Source organism: Leiobunum rupestre, chromosome 9 (assembly GCF_980474605.1).
Source record: "Leiobunum rupestre chromosome 9, qqLeiRupe1.1.hap1, whole genome shotgun sequence".
Lineage (NCBI taxonomy): Eukaryota > Metazoa > Arthropoda > Arachnida > Opiliones > Sclerosomatidae > Leiobunum > Leiobunum rupestre.
In genome coordinates, this window is record NC_143392.1 from 29,815,734 (window position 1) to 29,826,948 (window position 11,215).

The 11,215-nt window shown below is 31.1% G+C and overlaps 2 protein-coding genes across 8 annotated transcripts; one reads left to right on the forward strand and one right to left on the reverse strand.

Annotated features, from left to right (window-relative positions):
* Positions 1-875: 875 nt before the first annotated feature.
* Positions 876-2,912, reverse strand: nmd (no mitochondrial derivative). Its single transcript, XM_090158983.1, has 9 exons — positions 2,680-2,912; positions 2,535-2,576; positions 2,299-2,470; positions 2,160-2,234; positions 2,009-2,097; positions 1,904-1,946; positions 1,646-1,842; positions 1,375-1,571; positions 876-1,314 (listed from the first exon to the last, which is right to left on the reverse strand). Exons 1-9 carry the CDS (start codon positions 2,839-2,841, stop codon positions 1,173-1,175), a joined length of 1,119 nt encoding a protein of 372 aa, XP_090015109.1. The 5' UTR covers positions 2,842-2,912; the 3' UTR covers positions 876-1,172.
* A 169-nt stretch (positions 2,913-3,081) lies between these two features.
* LOC149927098 (phosphatidylinositol 3,4,5-trisphosphate 3-phosphatase and dual-specificity protein phosphatase PTEN-like) lies at positions 3,082-10,896 on the forward strand. 7 transcript variants are annotated; one of them, XM_090158292.1, is made up of 13 exons: positions 3,082-3,229; positions 4,140-4,371; positions 4,639-4,733; positions 4,803-4,887; positions 4,955-4,999; positions 5,068-5,242; positions 5,486-5,593; positions 5,661-5,802; positions 5,870-6,039; positions 7,179-7,372; positions 8,250-8,361; positions 8,424-8,592; positions 10,353-10,896. In XM_090158292.1, the coding sequence occupies exons 2-13, from the start codon at positions 4,331-4,333 to the stop codon at positions 10,376-10,378; spliced, it is 1,362 nt and encodes a 453-aa protein (XP_090014418.1). In that variant the 5' UTR covers positions 3,082-3,229; positions 4,140-4,330; the 3' UTR covers positions 10,379-10,896. The 7 variants fall into 7 exon arrangements, with proteins under 7 accessions (XP_090014418.1, XP_090014422.1, XP_090014421.1 ...); XM_090158291.1 differs by lacking the exon at positions 10,353-10,896 and having other exon boundaries at positions 3,121-3,135; positions 3,204-3,229; positions 8,424-9,307; XM_090158296.1 differs by lacking the exon at positions 10,353-10,896 and having other exon boundaries at positions 3,083-3,229; positions 4,140-4,441; positions 4,595-4,733; positions 8,424-9,307.
* Positions 10,897-11,215: the final 319 nt, after the last annotated feature.

An 11,215-nucleotide genomic window follows, 5' to 3' on the forward strand; every position in this document is an offset into this window, starting at 1 on the left:
TGCCATACCATAAAAGATCGGCTCCTCTAGCAATAAAAATACAACTTAAAAGCAAGTATTTGACTTAATGCCCATGTCATGGTAGATATTTGACATGTAGAAAGTAGGGAACTGATACACTTTGGTGAAACATAACTATAAATTTATGGTAGTAATTAACCTTTTCAGTTTACATCGAGCTGCATAGTGGCCCACGTGAGAAATTTGTAAAACTACAAAATATTAGACCAGTAAGGGGGGGATAAAGCAAAGAGCATCTACTCATAAAATATAGCAGTTAAGTGTATGTAATCTGAAAAGACAAATATTTGCATCTGTAGCAATCACTACATAATGTGAATACTTTTGGCTTATTCTGGGATTTCAGAGTAGGGTAAGAAGAGTAACTCTTTGACATCCTTTTACTCTGGTTCTGTGGTAGCAAATAGTTCTAGTGGTAAAGATGTTTCCCCCAAATGGCTACCTGTAACCATTCTAGTAGATAAATTCTGGATAACCAGATGATTTTAAGTGTAGTGTGTCAAATATTTATCTACACCAGAACAAGCGAATAGTGTAATTTAGGGTAAAAGTTGTACTCCTTTTGATCAAGTCAAAAGTATCCACCTACTATAATTTTATAGCAGAATTTTAAGGAAAGGTTACAATTTTCCGCACCTTAACATTTTAGTCATAATAATAATAAGGGAAATAGTTTTACAATTCATGGGGTTTGCAGAATTTGTTACATAAAGGGAATATGATCTGTTGAATTTCTTCCATTACACCCTCAAAGGGTTCCAATATTGATTGTCCACTATCGTATAAGGCTTTTGACATTTTTGGCAGTGTATAGTGGTGTGTTGCATTTGTAATTCTTCACATAAAATTTAGGTCAGTGAACAGGTGCTTAATTTGAAGTACATTTTCGGTAATTGTTTTATTTTCAAAAGAGATTTCTCTACAATTGAAGCATGGTTTCATTTCTCATAAGTGCATTTCTTTCCACTAGTCCATTATAACAAGTAGCCTTGGCTAATATTTGTAAAAAATAAAACTAAGCACTGCCTAAAAACTGAGTTTGCACTTTGACAGTCCCATGAAACAGATGTTGAATGAATGGAAATATCACAGTTTTGTGCATAAATGTTAATTTAAAACTCATAATTTTTATAATTTTAATGTTTAATTGTTTAGTCTAAATCTAGTCCAGTATGTTTTCCTATAGCTCCAGAAGCCACTTTCGATTCTCTCATTTTTGATAATGCCCCCAGAAAGTCTTCACGAATGAAAGGTCGAAGAGTGTCGTGGAATTTCTCTCCATCAGGGCTTTCTCTATTTTTCAAGAAAAAAAGGTAACATGTTTCTCATCAAAATATTAAGTTTGAAACATACAAATTAATTGATTTATTCAGTTCCTCGTCTTTCAAGTAATCCCTAACACGATATAGAGCCGCATTACGACATAGCTCCCTTAAATCACTGCCTGAAAAACCATCTGTTAAACGGGAAAGTTCTTCCATGTCAACTTCCTCAGCAACAATTTCATTTTCAAGTATTAAATTCATAATTCCTTTTCTTTGGAAACGGTTCTAAGAAAAATAAAAACATTCTCGTTTTCAATTGTTTATCATAATTTATAGAAACCTTATAATTTTTGTATTACAGGAAGGCCAATATGAAACATGGCAGGCATTCTACGCAATATAGCTCGGTCAACATCTTGTGGTCTATTTGTGGCACCCATAACTACAACTTGAACTGCAGGGTCTGTGATTAGACCATCCCACAAGCTCATAAATTGTGCTTTCATCATGGCAGTGGCTTCATGGTCATGGCTATCTCGAGAACGAAGGAACGAATCTAAACAAAATTTTAAGGTCAATGTATTTTTAAAAGATAAATTTAAATTATATAAACACACCAATTTCATCAATGAATATGATGCAAGGTTGAATTTTAATTGCCTAAGAGAAATGGATTCAAATATTGACCACAAACTGTATTACATAAAGTATTTTTATCTTACAAGAGTGAATACTGCAGCAGCTAATTTTTGGGATTCACCATACCATTTATCAGTCAGTGCTGATACTTCTAGGTTTATAAACCTAGCGCCTGTCAAATGATTACGCTTAATAGTAAAATCATTAAAGATTATGTTTAGGTATAATTTTTACCTGCTTCTTTAGCTGTTGCTTTGGCAATCATCGTTTTCCCACAACCTGGTGGTCCATGGAGTAAAACTCCTTCAGGTATATTATAATAATGTTATTTGGGTAATAATATTAAAGGATATTTGTAATAATTTGCCTTTAGGTGGTTGTATAAGTTGGCAGCCAGCAAAAAGGTCTCTTTTCTGTATTGGCAGTATAACTGTTTCCCGTATTTCCTGTATTACATCATCTAAACCAGCAATATCCACCCATGACACCCCAATAGATCCGGGATCAACTAACTGCGCTGCTATTGAGAGTTCGTACTCTGAAAGCTAAGGGAAAGTTTTAATGTACTACACAATAAAAGAAAAAGAAGTACTAAAAGGTATATAATACCTTCACATTTTTCACCCCTATTCGATTGAGTATGCGTTCAGCCTTTAAAGAAATAGAAGCATTTTCTTATGTATTGAGGCCCTCAATTTGAGGTTAGTCTGAAAATATGTAAAACCAAGGCCTATTAGCCCAAAAATATTCTTACGCGTTTTTGAGCTTCGATTTTTTGTTTTCTTGTGGGGTCGATGGCATTCACCATCCATTTAATTCCAAAATACGTTAACGCGCCAAATAATGTAAGTCTAAATACTAAACCTATCACTTCATTCCGAGATAAATGTGAAACGTTAACTTTGTCACCCGCCATGTTTTTTTCAACTTCTACCAAGGCCTAAACTTCCTATGGAAAATGTAGGTCAAAAGGTCATAATTTTTCCAGGGACGTTTTTAGTAGCCAATGAAATTCTTCTGGGTCTTTTTCATACTATTTTAATTTTGGCCAATGAAATACCAACGTTTCCTCTACTATGACTAGAGACGTCGGTTATTGGCCAAAATAACGTCAACTGGTGGTAAATTAATTTTTTGAAACAGTCGCCATTATTTTTAGAACTAAAAATGGAGGTCGGCGATTGTAGATGTTCGGTTTCCGCAGAATTTTGTAAATATTTTAACTTTTTTAGTGTTTGAAAAGTATAAAACTTTATTAAAAATTTCCAATGGTAGCAGAAAACGCGAAATAGAGTTTATTCAAAGTATGTTACGCTTCTATTCTTACTTTTCGTAGATGGTCTGCACGTCCGTACCTAGGCCTACTGAGTTCCGATAACTTACAAACAAAGGCTTATAGTTTCAATTAATTTTTGTTTTAATGTTTGTATTACAATTTTAAAAGGTAGTTGGTTTTTTTTTTATCTTGTATTTGTTATCTCGTCATTGCTTTAAAATGTTATTGATTTAAACATCGAGTACATACACACCGATATAACTAGGGTGATTAAAATTAAATGGAATTTTAGACTAGGGAAGTGGTTTTTTTAGCCTTGGTTTAGTTATTAATAGTTTTCTAAGTTTTCATAGCTGATCTTGATTGTCATCCAGTCATTTGCCATTTTTTATAGTTTTCCTATTCTATACTTCTTAAAGGCATAAAATTGTGGTTTTTGACCTGTGTAAATTAAATCAATTAACTTTTACTTGATTCGCATTATTAACTGATTTAAAAACTTATTTTGCCTATGAAAATAGCACTACATGTTAGGTTCTAATATATAGGTTCCTTAAATGAGCCTGTTAGACTCTGACATTTGGAGGTAGTTTCATGATCGCTGAATAAAACCATGGTGTGGTGATTTAGGCTGTTCAGATTTAATATGCCCTTGTAATATATTAAATATCTACTTCATGGGGTGATGGTACTAAATAACATAACAAGCTTTTAATCAAACAATTTGAGAAAAAAAATTTAATCTCTTAATCTAACTGAAACTGTAGGGGAAATGTAGAATTTTAAACATGACTAAAATTTGATATAAACCTGGGAAAACTTTATTTTCAAAGTAATTGGGTATTTGAAATTACCAATGTAGTTTATTTTTTTAAAAATGACATAACTCAACTGTGTTTAAGGCAATTTGTAATGCTAATTTGTATTTTTATTTTTAGGTATTACAAGGCCTGTGCGAGCTCGAGTGTATAAAAACCCTCTATATAGTGAACAGAGAGATCTCATGAATTTCAAACGTGCCAAAATGACATAATAAATGTGATATTGTTTTTTAATGAAATTGCGAAGTTCAAATTTATTATTGAACTCGGAGGGCCTTCTTAATTTAACGCACAAGTGACTATTTAGCATGTTTACGGTGAACCATGTAAAAGAGCCTTTTAAAATTAGGTTAGTTAACTGTTAGTAGTTTTTGGAACAATTTTAGCCAATCAAAATCAGAGATGCATTGTGCCAAGGGGTAAATTTAACAAATATTGCTATCTTTTACATATATTTTTATTTGTTACTGCTTGTCTCTTTGATTTCATATTATGTTCTACATTGTGATTTAACATTATTACCTTTCAATATTGAGTTTCATTTGCCTAATGATAACCTTTTTACGCGAGAGACGTTTATCTCCCACCTTACGCGTTTTTCGTTTTTGCTGAGTAGTCTTAAACAAGCAATGATGTCTGCTAAAATTAAGGGGCTTGTCAGTAAAAAGAAGAAACGTTACCAAGAAGGTGGTTTTGATCTGGATTTGAGTTGTATCCTTTACAAGTGGTTTGCACTTTTGTATCTGTTTTTCAATATAATTTCTTAATTGGAAATGATAGACATTTTTGATAACGTAATAGCAATGGGCTTCCCAGCAGAGAAACTCGAAGGCGTTTATAGAAATCACATAGATGATGTAGTTAGGTAAAGATGGCTTTTTTTCAGGAAACTACTTTTTAAGCATTATTAATATCGCTTTTTAAATTTTAAGGTTTTTGGAATCAAAACATAAGGATCATTATAAAATTTATAATCTGTAGGAATTTCAAGTTTTTTTGCCACTGATTTGTTTTTGAAATTTGCTAATTTAGTGTTCTTTTTCAGCTGTTGCGAAAGACAGTATGACATTAGTAAATTTAAGAATCTAGTAGCTCATTTTCCATTTGAAGACCATAACCCACCCTCCATGGAGATGATTAAAGCATTCTGTGAAGATGTTGATCAATGGTTAACCAAAGATGAAAAAAATGTTGCAGTTGTTCATTGCAAAGCTGGAAAAGTAATGATTTAACGTGAAAACAGATTTTACAATATCTTGGGAAGAGAAAAAAAGAGGCTGGATGACTTAACTGTCCATGACTACAAACGATTAGAGAATGACAAAAAACTGGTTTGTCAGTGTATATGTCAGAGCATTCTTTTGAACTTGCTATCATTCGAAGCCCCTCTTTTGGTCTCTTTTTTTTCCTTCCTTCCTCTCGCTTGTATAGTTTATTTATTGACTTTTAAAATATCCAAATAGGGTAGAACAGGTGTGATGATTTGTTCTTATATGTTACATAAAAAGATTGCAACAAAAGCCTGTGATGCGTTAGGCCTTTATGGGGAAAAAAGAACTCATGATCAAAAAGTAAGTTTGTAAACCTTGTTCTTGTTATTGCTTTATACACATTTAAAATGAACTTTTCTCTTTTTAGGGAGTTACGATTCCGAGCCAAATTCGATACGTCGAATATTACGGGGAACTAGTCAGAAAGAAAGAAGAGTACAAACCAATATCACTTATTCTAAGATCTGTGCATTTGAATTCAATCCCAAATTTCAGTGGGGGACCCTGCAGTACGTTTAAACAGCCAATATCTTATCAACGTTTGGTGATATAACCCATTTTATTTCTCTTTAACAGGTCCGTGTTTTGTAGTTTCTCATTTAAAGTCTAAAATTTATACATCTCCCACACTTGAAACAAAGAAAGGCACCAAGTTCCTACAATTTGATATTCCTGAACAGTTAACTCTTTATGGAGATGTCAAAATTGAGTTTTATAACAAGCCTAAAATGATGAAAAAGGTGAAGGTGGTGTTCTCTTTATCAAATAAAAAATTTATATAAAATATCACTTACAAGAGATGTAAAGGGTGAAAACTAGGGCTGTGCGAGTACTCAGTCAGATACTCAGATTTGAGACTCTTTAATAGTTTTTCTAGGACTCGTATCGGGTTTAAAATTACTCTAAGTGGACTAGAGTTTATATTGTAAATACCCGGCAAGTCTATTAATTCCCGGCGAGTAGTCCATTAATTCCTGGCGAGTCTATTATTTTCTGGCGATTCTTTTTTTGCTTTGCTTCCAAATATTACGCAAATAATTTTTGTTTAGTAGTCAATATTTATCACAAGCGATAAAATCATAAAAGTGATAATAAAATTTAGTTTTCGAGAATTTTTGTAATATTTTAATACCAATTGGAAATTTCAAATTAGTCATATAAATTTAATAATTAGTTAAGTACATAATGAATAATTAGTTAATATTTTTTCTGATTTTAAATGGTTAGGATAAAATTTAGGACTCGATTAGAAAATTATTACACAAATTGGCCTCTTAAAGAGTTAAAATCCATTTCTTATGGACTCGAAGACTCGAATAAGTATTGAAAAATTAGACTCGAAGACTTGCAAATCCAAAATTCCGCACACAGGACTCGCACACCCCTAGCGAAAACACCTATAATTTTGAATTTTTTTCTAAACTTTCAATATAATAATGGTAAAACTTATAAATGGACTACATTTTTGGTACTTTTTCGATTGCTGTTATGTTTTTAATATAGACAACAATCTTAAACTACTAATTTGTTAAAGTATTCTGAAAAAAATTATGTCAGTTATTGTAGATTCAAGAAAAACGTGTTTTTGACCTTATTAGAAATCCTTGCTTGCTCTGACAATTATGAAAACAGCTCATCCATGATAAAAATCATTTTTATAAATTTAACTATTTTCTCTCTGTATTCGTTTTAGAAAAACTTATGTGGTTTTTAATGCTGCACATTTTTGCTCTAAAAATTATTTTAAAAAATAGTGGTAACCTTCAAAGGTACGCTTTTCTTACAAATAACTTTAGCAAGGTGGAATGATATCTCTTAAGAGATATATTATATAGTTCTATCAAAAGTTATTAATTAAAATTAATTGTTTTAATTTTATTTGAAGGAGAGAATGTTCCATTTTTGGTTCAACACATTCTTTGCTCAAAAACGGTTTCAAAACCAAGATGAAGGGCAAAATTGGAATAAAATTGGTTCTCATTGCGGTATCAATGGAACATTAATGGAACCGACTGTTTGCCATTGTGGAAATCACAACAAACATCATTCAAACCACTCATTCCCTAACAACAGTATATGGTAAATTAATCTTCCCCGGAGATAAGTTATACCATAAGTAATATTAAACAAAATAAGGGTGACACTGAATGATTTCAACAAGACTGTATTCAGTTTAAATGATAATGTGGTCCTAATTGTAACGTTGGTTTTTATGAGAGAGTTTTATGATTGTATTTAGTAATTATTCATTATTTTGCCCAAGTGTTTGTTTACTTTTTAAAACATTTAAATTTTTAAAGAGCTTTTTCTGTTTGGTTATAAAGGCTAGTGATGGCAATTTTACCCAAGAGTAGTAATAACTCAAGTAATTATTTAAATGATCTTTAGCAAAACATTAATCATTATAAGAAAACGAGAACCATCGTTGGTCTAAAGATAACAATGAACAATGTTGAAGAGGTAAAAAAGGCCAACAACGTTTGAGGAAATTAAAATTTTTATAAATTGAACCGGTACACGGTACTTTGGCCGATAGGCCTTCAAGGCGAAGTTACAAATTAAGACTAGCCAACGGAATGTTTTTCCAGCTAGCGTTTGACATTGTTACGTTTTCGTCTCTCGATTGGCAGTCGTTTTTTGGTCTCTGGTTTGGAGTTTTGTTTGCAAGCATTTGATGTTTTTTTTTTCTTGCATTGCGTGTTTTTATTTTTAGTTAGTCTTAACTTGTAACTTCGCCTTGAAGGCTTATCGGCTGAAGTACCGCGTATCCGTTTTAAATAAATTTACTTTAGTTTCCCCAAACTTTGTTGGTCATTTTTACCTCTTTGACGTTGTTCATTATTAATCATTATAAACTTATCGTTGAGAGAATAGGTAGTGTCATATTCTTTAGGTATTATGCTACTTTTGGTTTTACTTATATCTTAGTGGGACTGAAAAATATCTTTTTCTTCAGTAATCGAACTACAGATGCCTGTGATGAACCATACACTCTTTCCTTTACGAAAGACAAGCTGGATAAAGCGAGCAAAGATAAAACGCATAAACACTATTCATCAGATTTTAAAGTAAAATTTTTTAAACAATTTTATGTTGTTGGCTTGTACCTCTTACAGGTTTTGTTTTTCAGATTAAATTATCTTTTTCAAAAGCGAATGGACTTCATTCACCTTTATTTAGTCACGCTTCGGTTGATGAATCAAGTGATTTTGATAGCACGAATAGTGTTATTGGCAATGTTGATCAAGATGAAGAGTCTGAAACTGAGAGTGACGATGACGATGAGGATGATTTTGAAGGTTGTTGCGAGACTTCTCACGTTTGATAAGACGCGTAGTTTTTAGGCAAATTTTGGATTTAAAAAGGGGCTACTTTATGGAGAAAAACACTTAGGTATATAACTATTTAAAATCGAATTTTCGCGCATTGTGTTTATCGAGTACCCTTTGTTTACAAGAATATTATTTATCAAATACAAAAACAGTACTAGGAAAGCGCCAATCTTTTTGATAATGCCAGTTTCTTTGACTGCCATTTTGTTTTCAAACTACATATAATATCTCGATTGGTTTTTAAAGACTTTACGATAATACCCTGTTATTTCTTAGTGCCAGTAACATTTAGTCAAAAACTTAAAAGGTGTTTAAAAACTTGGGATTTTTACCGGAAAAGTTATTTTAAAAACATTCGTCAAATTGGGTGGTCTATTAGGAAAAACTGTTCCCAGTTTTTCTGATAAAATAAGAACTAATTTTTTCTTATGAAAAGAAAAAAATACAAAGGTGACGTAAATGTCCAACAAAAATATTTGCCTGAGTACAAATTATATGTTTAAAAATGAGTCTCTTTTCTTTAAATCAGCAAGGGGGAGGGGCGAAGGGGATTTTTCAGGCTATATTCTTAACCTGTGATTTAACTGTAAAGTTTAATTTTTATTTAGTAAAAAATTTGCATTTTAAAAGATTGGAGGAACTTTAAAATATCCTTTAAAAATAAATAAAATTATACAAAATAGGACTTGGTATTAAATGAATTTGATGAGAATCCCTTCAATAAATATATACATATATATATATATATATATATATAACTGTAAATAAAGAAGCCGACGTTCGTAAATATATTTATCCAACCAAATATGAGCTTTTTTAAATGGACAACAAAATGGAGGGTCAGGAATAAGTGATTAAAAAAAAAATACTCTTCTTAAGCTCTCCTTCCATAATCAGCGAACGTGAATTATTGATATAAATTATTTAATTAGGGTAGATTAGTACTATCACCATTTTCTTAATAAAGACTTACCACCCGAAAAAAATTGTTAAATTTGGGATAGAGTTAAGTTAAAAAAATTTGTTTGTGCTTGTATTTATGTGAATATAAGTGTAAAAAAGGAACGATACATCAGCAAAATTATTGATTTAATAATTGTTACAAACGCTTGCACTGTTTTGCTTTTTTAAGTTTTTTATTTTTTTTATCACGTTGATCTGGAAAGAATTCCAACGTTTAAGCAAGCAATGGGAATATCGTTATAAAGTGTGTAAAATAATTAAGAGTATTTTTGGTAGTGGTTTAGATATCCCCAAACTGTTTAGGTAACAAATTTAGATGTCATGGATAATTGAATTGGAAAATTAGTCAATTTTTAGAGAAGATTGAGATTATAGAGGGTAGTAGTGTATGGAAATATCTTTCTAGAGCAAATTTTTAGGTTTTCCTCTTAAAATGTCGTCGAACAAAATTTGAAACACTCGAACGGTACCGATATTTAAATTAAATTCAAAGCGATGCCCCTCCCTGAATAAAAGAGTTCAATTTTTGTATATGTCTTGTAATTTTACCCTTAACCCTCCTACGAGGTAAAAATAATGTTAGATTTTCTTTATAAACTGAATTGTCACATGTTTAAAAAGATCATATATAAAATATTGTTCACATAAAAAGCATTGTGATTTATAAAATATACGCCACCTATTAGAACTTGAAAACATTTTTAGACTAGAATGTGTGTTTTATGTTAAGTTTATTTATGATAATTTTTTATTATTTTTTTTAGACGTTGGAGAATCTACGTATTTATGACGTAACACCGGGAAAAAAATTCAAATTTGTTTTTGGCTCGTCGAGATTACTTTTCTGGTTAGAAAACCAGTTTTATTTACGATATTTGCCCCTGTTAACCTTTTTTTATTATTATTTCCGAAGCACAGTAATAATAAATTTTTAATTTAATTATCTAGTCATTTAGATTCGTTTTTAATCGGGGTTTACGCTAGGGTGCGCCCGCTTTTTGATTTTATAGAGTAGTTGCCATTTTTAAAATGCACGGCCAAACGAAATTTTACTTGATTCTGCGTCATAGTGCGATTAGTATTAGTCACTATTCGATAAGCAAAATAACCGTCGAATCGAATAGTTGTTTTAATTTTTCGAAAATTCAAAATAATTTTCGTAAAAACGGGAGTGTTGTGTTTAAGAATTTGTCAAAGTAATGACAAAGAATAACTTAAATATTGGTGCATGACTTTTTTAAATAGTGCGTCGTCATATATGGCATAATTACCTGGAAAATGTTTTTCGTAGTTACGAGGCGCTGAATTTTTATTTAGAAAGGCTATAAAAGCATTTCATTATGCCTTTAAAGACTATTTTTTTAACTTATTTTTGGAGTTAAGTTTATTCGCAATGAAGTTTTGAAAATAAATGTTCAATCTTAATAATTTTAATAACTTATTTTAATTCATAAATTGAATTTAGAAAAATAGTAATTCAGGTAACGGGCCGGGCTATAACTACGTCGAATGTAAGACAACACATTTTTTCAATTCATTAGCTGTCAGCCGTCCCAAAGAAACTTACGAGCAAATTAATTTATTATAAATATTTTCTTTTATTACCATGGTTGACTAAATTTAATAA